Source organism: Eriocheir sinensis, chromosome 24, assembly GCF_024679095.1.
Source record: "Eriocheir sinensis breed Jianghai 21 chromosome 24, ASM2467909v1, whole genome shotgun sequence".
Classification (NCBI taxonomy): Eukaryota; Metazoa; Arthropoda; class Malacostraca; order Decapoda; family Varunidae; genus Eriocheir; species Eriocheir sinensis.
The window spans coordinates 12,710,750-12,729,777 of record NC_066532.1 but is presented as its reverse complement, the minus strand read 5'-3'; the positions used below and the strand labels follow the sequence as shown (position 1 = coordinate 12,729,777).

Genomic DNA, 19,028 nt, shown 5'->3' with positions numbered 1-19,028 from the left:
CTATTCCTTTGTGTCCTATTCGCTGGCTGTCTGGTTAGGTTAGGTGTCATGTCTGTTCAATTGTGTCCTATTCTCTGGCTGTCTGGTTAGGTTAGGTGTCATGTCTGTTCAATTGTGTCCTATTCTCTGGCTGTCTGGTTAGGTTAGGTGTCATGTCTGTTCAATTGTGTCCTATTCTCTGGCTGTCTGGTTAGGTTAGGTGTCATGTCTGTTCAATTGTGTCCTATTCTCTGGCTGTCTGGTTAGGTTAGGTGTCATGTCTGTTCATTTGTGTCCTATTCCCTGGCTGTCTGGTTAGGTTAGGTGTCATGTCTGTTCATTTGTGTCCTATTCCCTGGCTGTCTGGTTAGGTTAGGTGTCATGTCTGTTCAATTGTGTCCTATTCTCTGGCTGTCTGGTTAGGTTAGGTGTCATGTCTGTTCAATTGTGTCCTATTCCCTGGCTGTCTGGTTAGGTTAGGTGTCATGTCTGTTCAATTGTGTCCTATTCTCTGGCTGTCTGGTTAGGTTAGGTGTCATGTCTGTTCATTTGTGTCCTATTCTCTGGCTGTCTGGTTAGGTTAGGTGTCATGTCTGTTCATTTGTGTCCTATTCCCTGGCTGTCTGGTTAGGTTAGGTGTCATGTCTGTTCATTTGTGTCCTATTCCCTGGCTGTCTGGTTAGGTTAGGTGTCATGTCTGTTCAATTGTGTCCTATTCTCTCGCTGTCTGGTTAGGTTAGGTGTCATGTCTGTTCAATTGTGTCCTATTCTCAGGCTGTCTGGTTAGGTTAGGTGTCATGTCTGTTCAATTGTGTCCTATTCTCAGGCTGTCTGGTTAGGTTAGGTTTGGTTGGCTGTTCTGTCTGTTCTTTCTGTGTCCTGTTCGTTTAAGGTAACTGCCTGACTGTCTGGCTAGGTTAGGTTAAAAAGTTAAATTATCTAGCCAGTCATTTTTATCTTTGTCCCATAACATAAAAGAATCCCTCTTCTCTACTTTCTATCTATCTACATCTCTACATTCTATACTTTCTTCCTATACTTTCTATCTACTTTTCATATCGTTCCCCTCATAAGATAATCGCCTAAGTCATTTTTCATCGATTTCCAGGTTTTTGTCTACATCAATTTTTCAACATGTGACGCCCATTTCTGTATGGCTGCCTTCGTCATTCAGGGTTTGAGTGTTCTAGATTTAGCCTCTTCATTTCTCCCTAAATCTTAAGCCAAATGAGATAATGACAGTTCTTTTCTGATTTCCTGAAAAGTAGAAAACAATGACTTAAGGGGCTATTACACTGGGCAAATTTTCCGTGGATCTTCAGTCAAACCACGGTTTCCGCTAGCGTGGTTCTCAATTGTTTGTTGTTATTGCTGATGATGATGATGGTGAGTAATGCCGTCATCCTTCGATGAAATCTACCGTAGCTTTGGAAGATCGTGGAGACGTCAGAAAAACACGGAAATATGAGAACCACGCCAGCGGATATCGTGGTTTGACTGAAGATCAACGGAAAACTTGCCCAGTGTAATAGCCTTTCTAGGCGATTTGTTTACGAAGGTGACGATATATTCTCTCCGTTTTCTATGGGAGCAGTATTAGCGGGATACTTTCGTTTTTATTTATTTTCCCCATGAGCTACTTTCTTCACTTAAAAAAAAAAAAACACCCTTATTACCTGTAGTAGTAGGAGCAGCTGGAGGCAAGTTCCGGGTAGACGCCATCCCTCCGCGTGGTGCAGGAGAAGCTCTTGAACCGCCAGAGCGCTGCCGAGGTGGCGGAGGGGGAGGGCGAGGCGGCGGCGGGAGGGGCGTGGCTGGCCTGAAGCGCCTCCTGAAGGTACCAGTGGAGGCCGCCGACCGACTCCCCGACGCCCGCCTGGGAAAGGAAGGGAAGGTAAGTATTGTTGTTGTTGTTGTTGTTCTTTTTGCTGTTGTTGTGGCAGTGGTGGTAGTGATAGTGGTGGTGGCGGTGATAGTAGTAGTAGTAGCAGTAGTAGTAGTAGTAGCAGCAGTAGTAGTAGTACGGTAGTAGTGGTAGTAGTAGTAGTGGTAGTAGTAGTAGTAGCAGTAGTAGTAGTAGTAGTAGTAGTAGTAGTAGTAGTAGTAGTAGTAGTAGTAGTAGTAGTAGTAGTAGTAGTAGTAGTAGTAGTAGTAGTAGTAGTAGTAGTAGTAATAGTAGTAGTAGTAATAGTAGTAGTAGTAGTAGTAGTAGTAGTAGTAGTAGTAATAGTAGTAGTAGTAGTAATAGTAGTAGTAGTAATAGTAGTAGTAATAGTAGTAGTAATAGCAGTAGTAGTAGTAGTAGTAGTAGTAGTAGTAGTAGTAGTAGTAACACTCATAAATAATATGATATCACACAGGAATTTTGTGTATACCGCGTGCCTGCTACTTTGGCTTGAAGGTTCCGCTGTTATAACCGTAGACTTCAGTGCATACAACTTCAATAGTAGGTAATAGTAAGTAATTATAAGAAAGCATATATGTAGTTAAGTAATAGTAACAGTAGTAGTAATAACTAATAGTAATGATAAGTAATGGTACGTATATATCCCAGGAAGCCTCAACAGTAACACAGCAAGCCCTAGTAACTTCAACAGTACAGTAAGTAGCAATCCGGAATAACTTGAAAGTATAGTAAAAAAGTTATCACGAGTTACTATACTTAAAGGTATAAGTTGAAAGGAGCATACGCTGTAGCTCCGCGTGGCCTCGGTGCTCATCTCCGTTCCATTGACCTTTGAGTCTGTGGTGGATAAGAACCCATTACTCAGCGACACATTGCCAGTGTGACATCCGGGTTACCACAGTTTACTTTCCGCAGGTTTTTCCAGGTACTCATTTACTAACCAGCCGGAAGGGAGGGAGAGGATGACAGCTGGGTGAGCTGCACGCCGACTGCTCGGGCTGGGATTCGAACCCGGGTCCGCGGATTCGTAGCTAGTCACACTAACCACTGCACCACGGAGTAGCATAAACAACAGACAGCAAACAAGAAGAGTAAGAACAACAACAAGGAGAAAAGGAAAAGAAACCACAGCGTGCATCAAGCTGTTCAAATAAAGAAAACGGAAGGTTCCAAAAGAAAGAAAAAAACGCTAGAAGCAGGTTGAGGTAAAATCCTGTTCTTGCCTAATGATGCTTTACACCTGCAATCAGCTCCCGGACAGGTGTGTGTGTGTGTGTGTGTGTGTGTGTGTGTGTGTGTGTGTGTGTGTGTGTGTGTGTGTGTGTGTGTGTGTGTGTGTGTGTGTGTGTGTGTGTGTGTGTGTGTGTGTGTGTGTGTGTGTGTGTGTGTGTGTGTGTGTGTGTGTGTGTGTGTTGATCCTAAAGCCTTTGTTTGGTCAGGCTCAAATCTTTCTTCCACCTTATCCGGGAGAACCTGATCCCAACACAACTTTGCTGCAACACGGAAAAAAGAGGTTGTGTTGTAATGACTGAGCAAAAAAAAAAAGATACACTGGATTATGTTTGGTGGATTTCATGAATACCTTTACCTTTTGTGTTCATTCTTTCTAATCCTCACTTTTCTTTTATTTAAGAATTTTTCAAATTTACCTCGCCTTTACTGCTCCTACGCGGTGCAGTGGTTAGCGACCCTGACTAGGAATCTGCGGGCCTGGGTTCGAATCCCGGCCTGGGTAGTCGCCGTACAGCCGGCTAAGATATTCATTCTTTCTTTCGGAATGGTCAATAAATGGTTACCTGTGGAAATCTGGGGAAGGTAAACTGTGGCATCCCGGATGTTACATTAGTCCTGTGTCCGATTAATGGGTCTCTCCCAATAGAGGCTCAATGGGCCAACGGGACGGAGATGAGCACCGCCGCCACGCGCAGCTATTGGTTATGCTTACTGTTTTACCTTACCTTACTTCAAACTCGCTTTCTTTTCCCTTAAGTAACTTACAACATTGCAGAAGAGAAGACTCTGTTATTAAGGCTGATGGAGAGTTGGTGCACAGTTGGCTTATACATCTGAACTTATTATTTGTTCTCTTCGTTCCGGCTGCAATTGTTTCTTTTTTTCTGATGTGGGAGACCCTTTACGTAACTTTGTAACATTAATGAAAACAAGATTCTGTTATTTAGGTCGATGACAAGCTAATTTCCAGTTATCATTTGTACCTGAGTTTCTTAATCATCTCTTTCATCCTTGCTGCTATTATTCTTTCTGTGAGGGAAAACCTTGACGTCACATTGCAGCGTTATTGTTCACTGCAATAGAGAGCTGCCCGTTATCAGTTTTACCAGCATTTCTTAACCTTTCGTCCAGCCCTATTGCTATTGTTTTCTTCTTCTCGTTGAAAAATAAAAGATACTGTATTTTTAGCGCGAAGTGGAGATTTTATAATTGTACTTTTTATCAGAATATATTAACTTATTTATGTCTTTTGTTCTCAGGTCTTTGGAAACTAAATCATCGCCCTTTGCGTAACTTTGCAACGTTTAAGAAAATAAGGCACTGTTTTATTTACGCGGAATAGAGAGTTTTCAATCGTACTTTTTAACAAGATATTTCGATCTATTTCTGTCTTTCGTTTCCTAGTCTAGTTATCTGTTTTTTTATAGTCTTTGAGAGCTTCATTATTAACCTTTACGTAACATTGCAGCGTTGAAGAAAAAAAGCTGTTTAATTTAGCGCGAGAGGGATAGAGTTCCCAATAACTGTACTTTTTTTATCAGATTGTCTTTATGCACTTATTTTTGTCTTCTGTTTCCTAGTCTTTGAAAACTTAATCATCAACCTTTATGTAACATTGTAGCGTTGAAGAAAAGAAGATGCTGTTTAATTTAGCACGAAAGGGAGAGAGTTCCCAATTACTACTTTTTTATCAGATTGTCTTCACGCACTTATTTCTGTCTTCCGTTTCCTAGTCTTTGAAAACTTAATCATCAACCTTTATGTAACATTGTAGCGTTGAAGAAAAGAAGATGCTGTTTAATTTAGCACGAAAGGGAGAGAGTTCCCAATAACTACTTTTTTATCAGATTGTCTTCACGCACTTATTTCTGTCTTCCGTTTCCTAGTCTTTGAAAACTTAAGTATCAACCTTGACGGAACTTTGCAACTTAGAAGAAGAGAAAATTATGTATGATTTAGGGTCATATCATAAGACATTTCGCCGCCCAGAACACATATTATTTGACAAGGCTTTCGTAGGAGTTGTGGGCATTTCCAGGGGTACTTTTATGACCCTGGTGGTAGTTTGACCCTTCCTCTGTAGCGTGAACCTGAAGAAACACTCATGAGAATCCAATTGATCCCCTCTTTGAGCTTTAGAAATAGTTGGTGTGAGGAGCGAAAGTGTCTTACAATACCGACCTTGGCGGGAGATGGCGTTTCCAATTATACTTTTCATCAGACTTTCTTTGCTTACTTTCTGTCTTCTGTTTACTTGACTTTGAAAACCATAAGCCTTAACGTAATTTTGCAAGTCTGAAGAAAAGGTTGTAATTTATGTTATTTAGTTTTCAGTTGAATTATCTATCAGAGTATCTTTACCCCCTTTTCTTTGTTTTTTATCCATTTTCTTTGTTTTTTTACCCATTTTCTTTGTTTTTTTTATCCATATTCTTTGTTTTTTACTCATTTTCTTTGTTTTTTACCCATTTTCTTTGTTTTTTTATCCATATTCTTTGTTTTTTACTCATTTTCTTTGTTTTTTACCCATTTTCCTTGTTTTTCCCATTTTCTTTGTTTTTACCCATTTTCTTTGTTTTTTCCCATTTTCTTTGTTTTTTACCCATTTTCTATGTTTTTTGCCATTTTCTTTGTTGTTTTGCCATTTTCTTTGTTTTTTTGCCATTTGCTTGTTTTTAGCCTTTTTTTTAACCCATTTTCTTTGTTTTTTACCATTTTCTTTGTTTTTTACCCTTTTTCTTTGTTTGTATTTACCATTTTCTTTGATTTTTTACCCATTTTCTTTGTTTTTACCCATTTTTCTTTGTTTTTTTACCCATTTTCTTTGTTTTTTACCCATTTTCTTTGTTTTTTTAACATTTTCTTTGTTTTTTACTCATTTTCTTTGTGTATTTAACCATTTTCTTTGTTTTTTGCCCATTTTCCTTGCTTTTTTACCAATTTTCTTTGTTTTTTTCCGATTTTCTTTGTTTTTTACCCATTTTCTTTGTTTTTTTTAACTATTTTCTTTGTTTTATACCCATTTTCTTTGTTTTATACCCATTTTCTTTGTTTTTTCCCATTTTTTTTACCAATTTTCTTTGTTTTTTGCCCATTTTCTTTGTTTTTACCGATTTTCTTTGTTTTTTTCACCATTTGCTTTGTTTTTTACCACTTTCTTAGTTTTTTACCCATTTTCCTTGCTTTTTTACACATTTTCTTTGTATTTTTTACCCATTTCCTTTGTTTTTTACCCATTTCCTTTGTTTTTTACCCATTTCCTTTGTTTTTTACCCATTTTCTTTGTTTTTTTTACCCATTTTCTTTGTTCTTTTTACTCATTTTCTTTGTTTTTTACCCATTTTCTTTGTTTTTTACCCATTTTCTTTGTTTTTTACCCATTTCCTTTGTTTTTTACCCATTTTCTTTGTTTTTTTACCCATTTTCTTTGTTTTTTTACCCATTTTCTTTGTTTTTTACCCATTTTCTTTGTTTTTTACCCATTTTCTTTGTTTTTTTTTACCCATTTTCTTTGTTTTTACCCATTTTCTTTGCTTTTTTTAGACCGGGAAAACTTAAAAATCAATATAGCTGGAAGGGAAAGGGACACACAACCCCACCCCCGCCCCCCTATCCCCGCCACTACCACCACCACCCCCACCGCCACCACCACTACCTCCCCCTACCCCCGCCACCGCCACCACCACCACCATCACCACCACCATCACTACTGCCACCACTACCACCACCACCTCAACCTACCCCCACCACCACCACATCACCACCACCACCACCACCTCCCCCTTCCCCCACCCCCTCCCCCACCACCATCACCACTGCCACCACCACCACCACCACCACAACCTCCCCCTACCCCCACCACCACCCCCTCCGCCCCCTACCCCCCCCCCCACCACCACCACCACCGGACTCTCCCGGAACTGACCAACAATTTGTGATCATGCGTGAAGTTACTTGCAGATGTTGCTGTTTATGACGATGATGATGATGATGATAGTGAGGATGATAGTGAGGGTGATAGTGATGATTATGATGATAATGATAGTGAAGATGATAGTGAGGATGATGATGGTGATGGGTTCTCACAATTTCCACCAATAGATGAATAGATGAATAGAGATAGACAGATAGATAGATATGAATAGATAGATAGATAGATAGATAGATAGATAGACAGATGATATATATATATATATAGATATATATATAGATATAGATATAGATATAGATATAGATATAGATATAGATATATAGATATAGATATAGATATAGATATAGATATAGATAGATAGATAGATAGATAGATATACAGATAGACAGAAAGAAAGATAGACAGATAGATAAACGAATACTTGCATACATACATACATACATACATACATACATACATATTTAAGCACACACACACACACACACACACACACACACACACACACACACACACACCTGGCTTCCGTATGCGATATTCCCCAAGCTTACCTCACCCTCCCTATTAATACCCATTACCCACACCTTTCCTACCCTGCCCCCCCCCACCCCCCTGCACCCACACACGTGACTTCCGTATTCAAGCCTTACCTAACATGTGTGGAGACGTGGTTGGAATATGTATAAGAGGATGTAGGATTGTTTTATTAAGGGTGATGTCAATACGGCTCTGGTGGAAGGGAAGCTGGGTAGGTCACGCAGCAATGGGCTTAAGATTGGTATTATAAGACACTTTCGCTCCTCACATCAACTATATCAAAGGTCAAAGTGGGGGTCAATTGGGTTCAAATGAGTGTTTCTTTAGGTTCACGATACAGAAGAAGGGCCAAACTACCACCAGGGTCATAAAACTACTTCTGGAAATGATCAAAACTTCTACGAAAGTCTTGTCAAATATGTGAACTTAGGCGATGAAATGTTTAGTAATACGACATATTATTAAACATTTCATATTATTAAATATTATTATTAAACATTTCATCGCCCGGACACACACATTTGACAAGGCTTTCGCAGGAGTTGTGGGTCTTTCCGTGGGTATTTTTTTTACCCTGCTGGTAGTCTGACCCTTCCTCTGTACCATGAACCCAAAGAAACACTCATGAGAACGCATTTTAGCTCTTTTTTGGCCTTTAAATATGATTGATGTGAGAGCCGGTAGCGTCTCAGAATACCGATACAAGTCCTATAAATTCATATACAGTAGACAGAGACAAGAAAGTTTTCCTTGTGGTTATTAATAGATACACTCACTTAATTATTAATAGATACACACACATTTGACAAGGCTTTCGTAGGAGCTGTGGGCCTTTCCGTGGGTAGTTTTTTGCCCCTGGTGGTAGTCTGACCCTTCCTCTGTACCATGAATCCAAAGAAACACTCATGAGAACGCATTTTAGCTCTTTTTTGGCCTTTAGAAATGATTGATGTGAGAGTCGGTAGCGTTTCAGAATACCAAAAGAAGTCCAATAAATTCAGACACAGTAGACAGAGACGAGAAAGTTTTCCTGATGGTTATAAACAGATACACTCATTTATATACTTATTGTTTTATTTTGTTTTATTTATTTGACATACTCATGAATATTGTGTCTTATAAAATTAATTATGTATATTATGCCCATGTTTAATTATTTTTTTTATTTTTTCTATTTTTTTTATGTTTGTTTACTTGTGTATTTTTAGATATTTATTACCTTTCCCCTCTGTTCCTTCACTTCTATAAACCTCAAAATTATCTCATTCTCTTTCTATCTCTCTCTCATTGCTTATATTTATTACCTTCCCCCCCTGTTCCTTCACTTTTATAAACCTCAAAATTATCTCATTCTCTTTCTATCTCTCTCATTGCTTACATTTATTACCTTTCCCCTCTGTTCCTTCACTTTTATAAACCTCAAAATTATCTCATTCTCTTTCTATCTCTCTCATTGCTTACATTTATTACCTTCCCCCTCTGTTCCTTCACTTCTATAAACCTCAAAATTATCTCATTCTCTTTCTATCTCTCTCATTGCTCACATTTATTACTTTCCCCCTCTGTTCCTTCACTTCTATAAACCTCAAAATTATCTCATTCTCTTTCTATCTCTCTCATTGCTTACATTTATTACCTTCCCCCTCTGTTCCTTCACTTCTATAAACCTCAAAATTATCTCATTCTCTTTCTATCTCTCTCTCATTGCTTACATTTATTACCTTCCCCCCCTGTTCCTTCACTTCTATAAACCTCAAAATTATCTCATTCTCTTTCTATCTCTCTCATTGCTTACATTTATTACCTTCCCCCTCTGTTCCTTCACTTCTATAAACCTCAATATTATCTCATTCTCTTTCTATCTCTCTCATTGCTCACATTCTTCTATAAACCTCAAAATTATCTCATTCTCTTTCTATCTCTCTCATTGCTTACATTTATTACCTTCCCCCTCTGTTCCTTCACTTTTATAAACCTCAAAATTATCTCATTCTCTTTCTATCTCTCTCATTGCTTACATTTATTACCTTCCCCCTCTGTTCCTTCACTTTTATAAACCTCAAAATTATCTCATTCTCTTTCTATCTCTCTCATTGCTTACATTTATTACCTTCCCCCTCTGTCCCTTCACTTCTATAAACCTCAAAATTATCTCATTCTCTTTCTATCTCTCTCATTGCTTACATTTATTACCTTCCCCCTCTGTTCCTTCACTTCTATAAACCTCAATATTATCTCATTCTCTTTCTATCTCTCTCATTGCTTACATTTATTACCTTCCCCCTCTGTTCCTTCACTTCTATAAACCTCAAAATTATCTCATTCTCTTTCTATCTCTCTCATTGCTCACATTTATTACCTTCCCCCTCTGTTCCTTCACTTCTATAAACCTCAAAATTATCTCATTCTCTTTCTATCTCTCTCATTGCGTCACCTTCATGTTCTCTTTCTCGGCGTCTCAGGTGTTTGGGGGCTGCCGAACAGGCGGCTAATAGTGTCCGCATTCCTCCCTCTCTGCCTGATTCGCCTCTTATAATGGTAATGATATAAATGGAGCAGGGCAGGGCAGGGAGGAGCAAGAACAGGATAGGACACGGAAAACGGGTTTAAATTCGAAAAATTCAGTTTTAGTGGACATAGGCAAGAACTGAAGCAAGGAAACGCAGGGAGGGAAGGGCAAAAGCAGGGTAGGGCACGTAGCAATGGGTTTTTATTTAGATAAACTCAGATACGGTGGACATAACCAAGAACTGAAGCAAGGAAACGCAGGGAGGGAAAGGCAGGGAGGGGAGGGCAAGAGCAGGCAGGGTAGGACACGTAGGAATGGGTTTTTAATTAGATAAACTCAGATACGGTAGACATAAGCAACAACTGAAGCAGAGAAGGACAGGGAGAGACAAGAGTAAGGTAGGACACGTAGGAATGGATTTAGGTTTAGTAAATTCAGGTTCAGTGGACATAGGCAAGAGCTGAAGCAAGGAAACGCAAGGAGGGGAGGGCAAGAGCAGGCAGGGTAGGACACGTAGGAATGGGTTTTTAATTAGGTAAATTTAGATACGGTAGACATAAGCAACAACTGAAGCAGAGAAGTACAGGGATAGACAAGAGTAAGGTAGGACACATAGGAATGGGTTTTTAATTAGATAAACTCAGATACGGTAGACATAAGCAAGAAATGAAGCGGAGAAGGACAGGGATAGACAAGAGTAAGGTAGGGCACGTAGGAATGGGTTTTTAATTAGATAAACTCAGATACGGTAGACATAAGCAACAACTGAAGCGGAGAAGGACAGGGAGGGAAGGGCAAGAGCAGGGTAGGACACGTAGCAATGAGTTTTTAATTAGATAAACTTACATACAGTAGACATAAGCAAGATCTGAAGCAAGGAAAGGCAGGGCAGGATAAGGTAAGAGCTGGATAGGACACGTAGGAATGGGTTTAAAGTACAAGACACTCAGGTTTAATAGACACAAGCAAGATTTGAACCTACTGAGATTTGGACTTGCTAAGATTTGGATTTACTAAGAGTGGAGGATGAATGGGTTTAAGTTCGAAATATTCAGGTTTAAGAAGACATAGACAATAACTGGTCTACTAAAAGAGTGGTAAGTGAGTGGGTTTAAGTTCAATAGATTCAGGTTTAATATACATAAGCAAGAAACGGGTTAATGAGAGGGTGATAGATACATGGGTTTAAGTTCAATAGATTCAGGTTCAATATACATAAGCAAGAAATGGTTTACTAAGAGAGTGATAGATGCATGGGTTTAAGTTTTAACAGATTCAGCTTCAAATAGAGAGGCAAGAACTGGTTTAATAAGAAAGTGATGGATGAGTGAGTGAGTGGCTTGGAAGATATAAAATTATAAGGTAAGGTTGGGGGCATACACTATAGCTGCGCGTGGCCACAGCGCCCATCTCCGTCCCAGGAAGCTGAAGAAGTTGAAGTTATGTGGTGAGTGATAAAGAAGAACAAAAGAAAAGAAAACAAGGTGGTGAAATTAGAAGCAGAGAAGAAATGGGAGAAGAAAAGGGAAGTGAGGGAAGAGAAATGAAAATAAGGTCGGGGAGCAAATAAAAACAAAAAACAAAAATGCAAAAAAAAGATAATTGTGGAAAGAAAAAAGAGGTAAGAAAAAGAGAAGAAAAAGAGAAGAAAAAGTAGAGGAAAATAAATGAAAACAAGGTCCGGGAGAAAACCAAGATAAAGAAAACAAAAAAGAAAACAAAAAAATAGGAAAAATACGATAAAGTAGAGAATTGAAAGAAAATACAAGGAAAGAAAAAAAGAGAGAGAGAGAGAGAGAGAGAGAGAGAGAGAGAGAGAGAGAGAGAGAGAGAGAGAGAGAGAGAGAGAGAGAGAGAGAGAGAGAGAGAGAGAGAGAGAGAGAGAAGCTGCATTTTTTCTCATCTTGGCGTTAACATCCCTGGAAGTCTTTTTACTGTCATCATAAATCTTTTTTTTTCTTTTTTAATATTTCTTTTCCTCCTCCTCCTTCTCCTTCTCCTCCTCCTCCTCCTCCTCCTCCTCCTCCTACTCCCTCTTTTTCTTTTCTTCTTACGTTCTTTAATTAAATTCCTCAAGTCTTCTTTTTATATACTGAATGTTTCTCTGTTTTTTTATTAATTTAGGAGGAGGAGGAGGAGGAGGAGGAGGAGGAGGAGGAGGAGGAGAAGTAGGAAGACATGAAGAAGAGATGGAAAGAAACAGAAAGACACACACACACACACACACACACACACACACACACACACACACACACACACACACACATAGAAATATATAAATAAAGAAAGAAAATAAACAATCAGACAAACAAACTAACAAACACAGATAGAGAGACAGAGACAGACATGCATACAGACTGACAGACAGACAACCAGCGCGTGCCGTAGCGACGATAAAAGACAGACAGACGGGTAAGGAACAGCCAATGATATGGAGGAATGGCGGACCATCAAGATAATAGGATTGGAACGCCTTATCACGGCTGGGGAAATGAGGGTAGAGCAATAGCCTTGATGATGATGATGATGATACGAGCCTGTCACTCACTCAGCCGGCCACTCCTTCCAACGGCACCGGGCGAAGAATTTGACGGCCCCGAGCTAATGGTGAAAGGGGGAGAGGGAGGCGGAGCGGACGGACGGATGGACAGACAGACAGACAGACAGACAGACAGACACAGACAGACAGACACAGACAGACAGACAGACAGACACAGACAGACAGACAGACACAGACAGACACAGACAGACAGACAGACACAGACAGACACAGACAGACAGACAGACAGACAGACACAGACAGACACAGACAGACACAGACAGACAGACAGACAGACAGACACAGACAGACACAGACAGACACAGACACAGACAGACACAGACAGACACAGACAGACAGACAGACACAGACAGACACAGACAGACACAGACAGACACAGACAGACACAGACAGACAGACAGACAGACACAGACAGACAGACAGACACAGACAGACAGACAGACAGACAGACAGACAGACAGACAAACAGACAGACACAGACAGACACAGACAGACAGACAGACAGACAGACAGAAAGACAGACAGACACAGATAGACAGACAGACAGACAGATAGACAGGCAGACAAACAAAGACACACTAAATTATTATTTCTTTACATTATATAATAGTAACAGTGCTCTGTAAAATGACACCTTGTATTATGTTATTTAGCCCCATTAATTTCATGGTAATTAAAGAGATAGACAGACAGACACAATAACTCATTCTTTCTTTATACACCTAATAGCTAACTCTTCGATACGGTGCTTTGAAGAATGCCATCCTTGATCGTATTCTTGTCATTTCAAGCTGAAGACTGACTGACAAACAGACAATGGTTGCTTGCGTGGTTAGCGTGCCGACGCCGCATACAGATTCGCGATTCGCGTCCCGCAAGCAGCCAGCCACAAGCTGGGATTTTTCAGTCACCGCCGAGTGGCCTAAGACCATCCACATGCTGTCCAGAAGACCACCCATCAACCTGGGCTCTATATTCTCTCCTTAAAGGAGAGGATAAAAAATGAGCTCCAGAGGGCAGCACGAGCCAAGCAAGATGGCGCCACCATAAACACTTACCTGCGCCACAACGGGCTGAGGCTGACCATCAAGCCCCCACCAAGAAAGTCTACCGGCGCCATAGGCCGAAACGTAGAAGAAGAAAGAAAGACACTAACCAATTCCTTCTTTATAAAATGGTTAACTCTACGTAAGATGCTTTGTAGAATGGCACCGTGTTGTTTTCATACCATTGTACAGACAGACGGATAGACAGACAGACAGACAGTCAGACAGACAGCCACGAGCCTCCCCACGCACGCAGCCTAATACATGCCAGGGTCCGTAGGGGCGCGATAGAGGTCGTGATAGCCCGCTACACAACCGCCCAGAAAACAGGATATTGCGAAAAAAATCTTTATGGTTGCCCAGCTGGCCGCGTATACCTCGTGACCGTATAAGACGCCCAAAGGAATGAAGAAACAAAAGAGAAACGGAGATAAACGAAGGAAAGGGAAGAAGAGACAGACAGACAGGGACGGAGGAGAAAGGAAGAGAAGGGGAAGACAAGAGAAACGGGGAGATAGGAAGGAAAAGGAAGACAAATGAGAAACGAATGGAAAGGAATGGGAGAGAAAGAGAAAACAGAGGAGAGAAAAGAAGGGCAGTTGAAGACATAAGAGAAACACAGGGAAAGGAAGGGATGGGGAAGAGAAAAAAAGAAATGAAAGACAAGGAATAGAGAAAGGAAGGGGAGAGGAGGACAAAAGAGAAACGAAGGAAGGGGAAGACAGAGAAAATAAATGAAAGAAAGAAAGAAAGGAAGGAAGGGCAGAGAGGACAAATAAAAAGAAAAAAGAAAGGAAGAAAGGGAGGAAGGAAGGAAGAGCTGGGGAGGATAAATTAAAGAAAGGAAGAAAAGAAGAAAGAAAGGAAGAGCTGGGGAGGACAAATTAAAGAAAGAAAGAAAAGAAGAAAGAAAGGAAGAGCTGGGGAGGACAAATTAAAGAAAGGAAGAAAAGAAGAAAGAAAGGAAGAGCTGGGGAGGACAAATTAAAGAAAGGAGGAAAAGAAGAAAGAAAGGAAGAGCTGGAGAGGACAAATTAAGAAGAGAAAGGAAAAAAGAAAGAAAGAGCTGGGGAGGACAAATTAAAGAGAGGGAGAAAGGAAGAAAGAAAGGAAGGGCAAGGAAGACAAATAAAGGAAAAAAGAAAGGAAGAAAGCAAAGGGCAGGGGAAGAGAAAGAAAATAAGAGGATAAAAGTAAGAAAGAAAGGAAGGGGCAGAGGAAGATAAAGAAAAGAAAAGAAAGAGAGGAAGGAAGAAAGGAGGGGCAGGGGATACCTTGAAAATCGTGTAGCTTTTCCATTATTTACTGATTTAGAGAGTAAGAAAAATATCAAGTAGTTTATAGATATAGATTTTTCATGAGTGTAAGACAGTCCGATATAATACTCTTCCTATGGCACTATATAGATTTCCTTGTGGTGTGATTGATATGGCTAAGTGTGGCAATGTATAGATTAAGTAGCTGTACAGTCGGTGGTGGTCATGTTACTGTTCCATAGATAGATTAGATATAGGCCTACGCAGAGGTCATCAATTGTGTTTCTCTTATGTCCTCACCTGCCCTTCTTTTCTCTCCTTCTCTCTTTTCTCTTCCTCTCTCATTCCTTTCCCTTCGTTTCTCTTCTTTGTTTGTCCTCACCTGCCCTTCTTTTCTCTCCTTCTCTCTTTTCTCTTCCTCTCTCATTCCTTTCCCTTCGTTTCTCTTCTTTGTTTGTTCTCACCTGCCCTTCTTTTCTCTCCTTCTCTCTTTTCTCTTCCTCTCCCATTCCTTTCCCTTCGTTTCTCTTCTTTCTTTTCTCTCCTTCTCTCTTTTCTCTTCCTCTCCCATTCCTTTCTCTTAGTTTCTCTTCTTTCTTTTCTCTCCTTCTCTCTTTTCTCTTCCTCTCCCATTCCTTTCCCTTCGTTTCTCTTCTTTCTTTTCTCTCCTTCTCTCTTTTCTCTTCCTCTCCCATTCCTTTCCCTTCGTTTCTCTTCTTTCTTTTCTCTCCTCCTCTCTTTTCTCTTCCTCTCCCATTCCTTTCCCTTCGTTTCTCTTTTTTTCTTTTCTCTCCTTCTCTCTTTCTCTTCCTCTCCCATTTCTTTCCTTCGTTTCTTCTTCTTCTTTCTCCTCTTTTTTCTCTTCCTCTCCCATTCCTTTCCCTTCGTTTCTCTTCTTTCTTTTCTCTCCTTCTCTCTTTTCTCTTCCTCTCCCATTCCTTTCCCTTCGTTTCTCTTCTTTCTTTTCTCTCCTTCTCTCTTTTCTCTTCCTCTCCCATTCCTTTCCCTTCGTTTCTCTTCTTTCTTTTCTCTCCTTCTCTCTTTTCTCTTCCTCTCCCATTCCTTTCCCTTCGTTTCTCTTCTTTGTTTGTCCTCACCTGCCCTTCTTTTCTCTCCTTCTCTCTTTTCTCTTCCTCTCCCATTCCTTTCCTTGTGTTTCTCTTATGTCTTCACCTGCCCTACTTTTCTCTCCTTCTCTCTTTTCTCTTTCTCTCTCATTCCTTTCCCTTCGTTTCTCTTCTTTCTTTTCTCTCCTTCTCGCTTTTCTCTTCCTCTCCCATTCGTTTCTCTTCTTTCTTTTCTCTCCTTCTCTCTTTTCTCTTCCTCTCCCATTCCTTTCCCTTCGTTTCTCATTTGTCTTCCTTTTCCTTCCTATCTCCCCGTTTCTCCTGTCTTCCCTGCCCTCCTTGCTCCCCCGTCTGGTCTTCTCTGTAGCTTCTCCTCGTCGGTGACCTCACACAGCCGTATTCTCAAACATTTCAAAGCTTACACACCCACATTCGATAAGGCTCTCGTTGAGGTTGTTGGTATTTCCACGGGTAATTTTACGAGCCTAGGGAGAGTCTGACAACGTTTTTTGCACCATGAACGTGAAAAACACTCACGAGAACACGACAGGTCTCCGTTGTGGCCTTGGGAAAGAAAGAAAGGGCAGGGGAAGACAAATAAAAGAAAAATGAAAAGAAGAAAGGAAGAAAGGAAGGAGGGGCGGGGAAGATATATGAAAGAAAAAAGAAAAGAGAGGAAGAAAGGAAGGAGGGGCAGGGAAGACAAATAAAAGAAAAATGAAAGGAAGAAAGGGAGAAAGGAAGGAGGGGCGGGGAAGACAAATAAAAGGGAAAAAAAAGAGGGCAGGGGAAAAAGGGAAGGAGGAAAACATACAGACAGACGGAGGAGAAAGGAAGGGCAGGGAAGACAAGAGAAACGGGGAGATAGGAAGGAAAAAGGAAGACAAATGAGAAACGTAGGGAAACGAATGAGAGAGGAAGAGAAAAGAGAGGAGAGAAAAGAAGGGCAGGTGAAGACATAAGAGAAACACAAGGAAAGGAAGGGATGGGGAAGAGAAAAAAAGAAAAGAAAGGAAAGGAAAGGAATGAAGAAAGGAATGGGAGAGGAAGAGAAAAGAGAGGAGAGAAAAGAAGGGCAGGTGAAGACATAAGAGAAACACAGGGAAAGGAAGGGATGGGGAAGAGAAAAAAAAGAAAGGAAAGGAAAGGAATGAAGAAAGGAATGAGAGAGGAAGAGAAAAGAGAGGAGAGAAAAGAAGGGCAGATGAAGACATAATAGAAACACAGGGAAAGGAAGGGATGGGGAAGAGAAAAAAAGAAAAGAAAAGAAAGGAAAGGAATGAAGAAAGGAAGGGATGAGGAAGAGAAAAAAGAAAAGAAAGGAAAGGAAAGGATTGGAGAAAAGAATGAGAGAGGAAGAGAAAAGAGAGGAGAGAAAAGAAGGGCAGATGAAGACATATGAGAAACACAGGGAAAGGAAGGGATGGGGAAGAGAAAAAAGAAAAGAAAGGAAAGGAATGAAGAAAGGAATGGGAGAGGAAGAGAAAAGAGAGGAGAGAAAAGAAGGGCAGATGAAGACATATGAGAAACACAGGGAAAGGAAGGGATGGGGAAGAGAAAAAAGAAAAGAAAGGAAAGGAATGAAGAAAGGAATGGGAGAGGAAGAGAAAAGAGAGGAGAGAAAAGAAGGGCAGCTGAAGACATAAGAGAAACACAGGGAAAGGAAGGGATGGGGAAGAGAAAAAAGAAAAGAAAGGAAAGGAAAGGAATGAAGAAAGGAATGAGAGAGGAAGAGAAGAGAGAGGAGAGAAAAGAAGGGCAGGTGAAGACATAAGAGAAACACAGGGAAAGGAAAGGATGGGGAAGAGAAAAAAAGAAATTGGAGAGAGTTGTTGTGGGAGTCGAAAGCGTCTGGGAATACGGAACTCAGTGCTTATCTATGCTGTGGCTGTGACGGATTCCTGGGTTGGTGCGTGTGCCCGGCCTGATGGATGACACTGTATTAATGTCGGCGTATAAGGCGGCTATGACTGTCACTCAGAATTCTTAACAGGTTCTGTGCTACGCATGAGATGATTTTTTTTTTTTTTTTTTATATATATCAAAGGAGGCAGGTCAAGGGCAGGAAAAGGATACATTAAAACCCCGCTATGTCGCTGCTCCCAAAGAATGACTGTAAGGCTAATGATTCGCTATAAATGGAACTATTTTTTTTTACGTTTGGCCTACGACTACGACTGCCTACGACTTGAACTCTTTGAAGAGGAGGGTATCTGGACACCTCTCCTTCCGAAATTGACCTCTCTTGCGGCCACCTCTTTGGATTCTTTTTAGGAGCAGCAAGTAGCGGGCTTTTTTTATTATTGTTTCCTTTTTTGTGCCCTTGAGCTGTCTCCTTTGTTGTAAAAAAAAAAATAGCGCTGGTAAACTTTCTTGATGGGGGCTGGGGGACAGTGGCACCATCTCGCTTGGCTCATGCTGCCCCCGGACCTCATCTCTGATCCCCCCTAAAGAGCTTCACCAGAGTCCAAGTTGATGAGTGGTCTTCAGGACATGTGGGTAGTCTTAGGCCACTCCATCGGGGGCTCCAGGACACCATCCCCGCACGATGACCACTCAGCCACTTATGACAATAGCTAAAGTTAAGTGTTAACCTGGTAGCTGCAGGGATCATGTTTCTTAAAGGCCCCTCTAAGCGAGAAAAATGAGAAAATAATCATCACTCACGCAAACCATTTCATAATATATACCAATGCATTTGTGATCAGTTTATGCTATTTTAGGGGGTTTATATCATGACAAAAATGTGGCCCGTCGCTGCTACACGGTAAAGCCACAAATTTGGCCCGTCGCTGGTACCGGGTTAGTGGATGTTTACATGTTAATGATTAGTGATAATGGATGCTTGAGGCTCCAGTCCAGTCCAATCCAATAGTAGGCGTGGGATTGCCTTTGTAACGGCCCCCACTTATGACTTTTTCTTGATTCTTGATTGTTGATTGGCGTTGTTGATTGGCGTTGTTGATTGGCGTTGTTGTGTCTTGTAGTTTTGTTCAGTTGTTTTTTT

The 19,028-nt window shown here is 40.7% G+C and overlaps 1 protein-coding gene across 2 annotated transcripts in view; it reads right to left on the bottom strand.

Moving 5' to 3' along the window:
• The window catches only part of LOC127002856 (SCO-spondin-like), a 70,790-nt gene that overhangs the window by 8,301 nt on the left and 43,461 nt on the right, over positions 1–19,028 (bottom strand). For both annotated transcript variants that reach the window (XM_050869076.1, XM_050869077.1), the window contains one exon: positions 1,656–1,855. In XM_050869076.1, the coding sequence (XP_050725033.1) occupies positions 1,656–1,855 (200 nt within the window). The remainder of the gene's footprint in view (positions 1–1,655; positions 1,856–19,028) is intronic.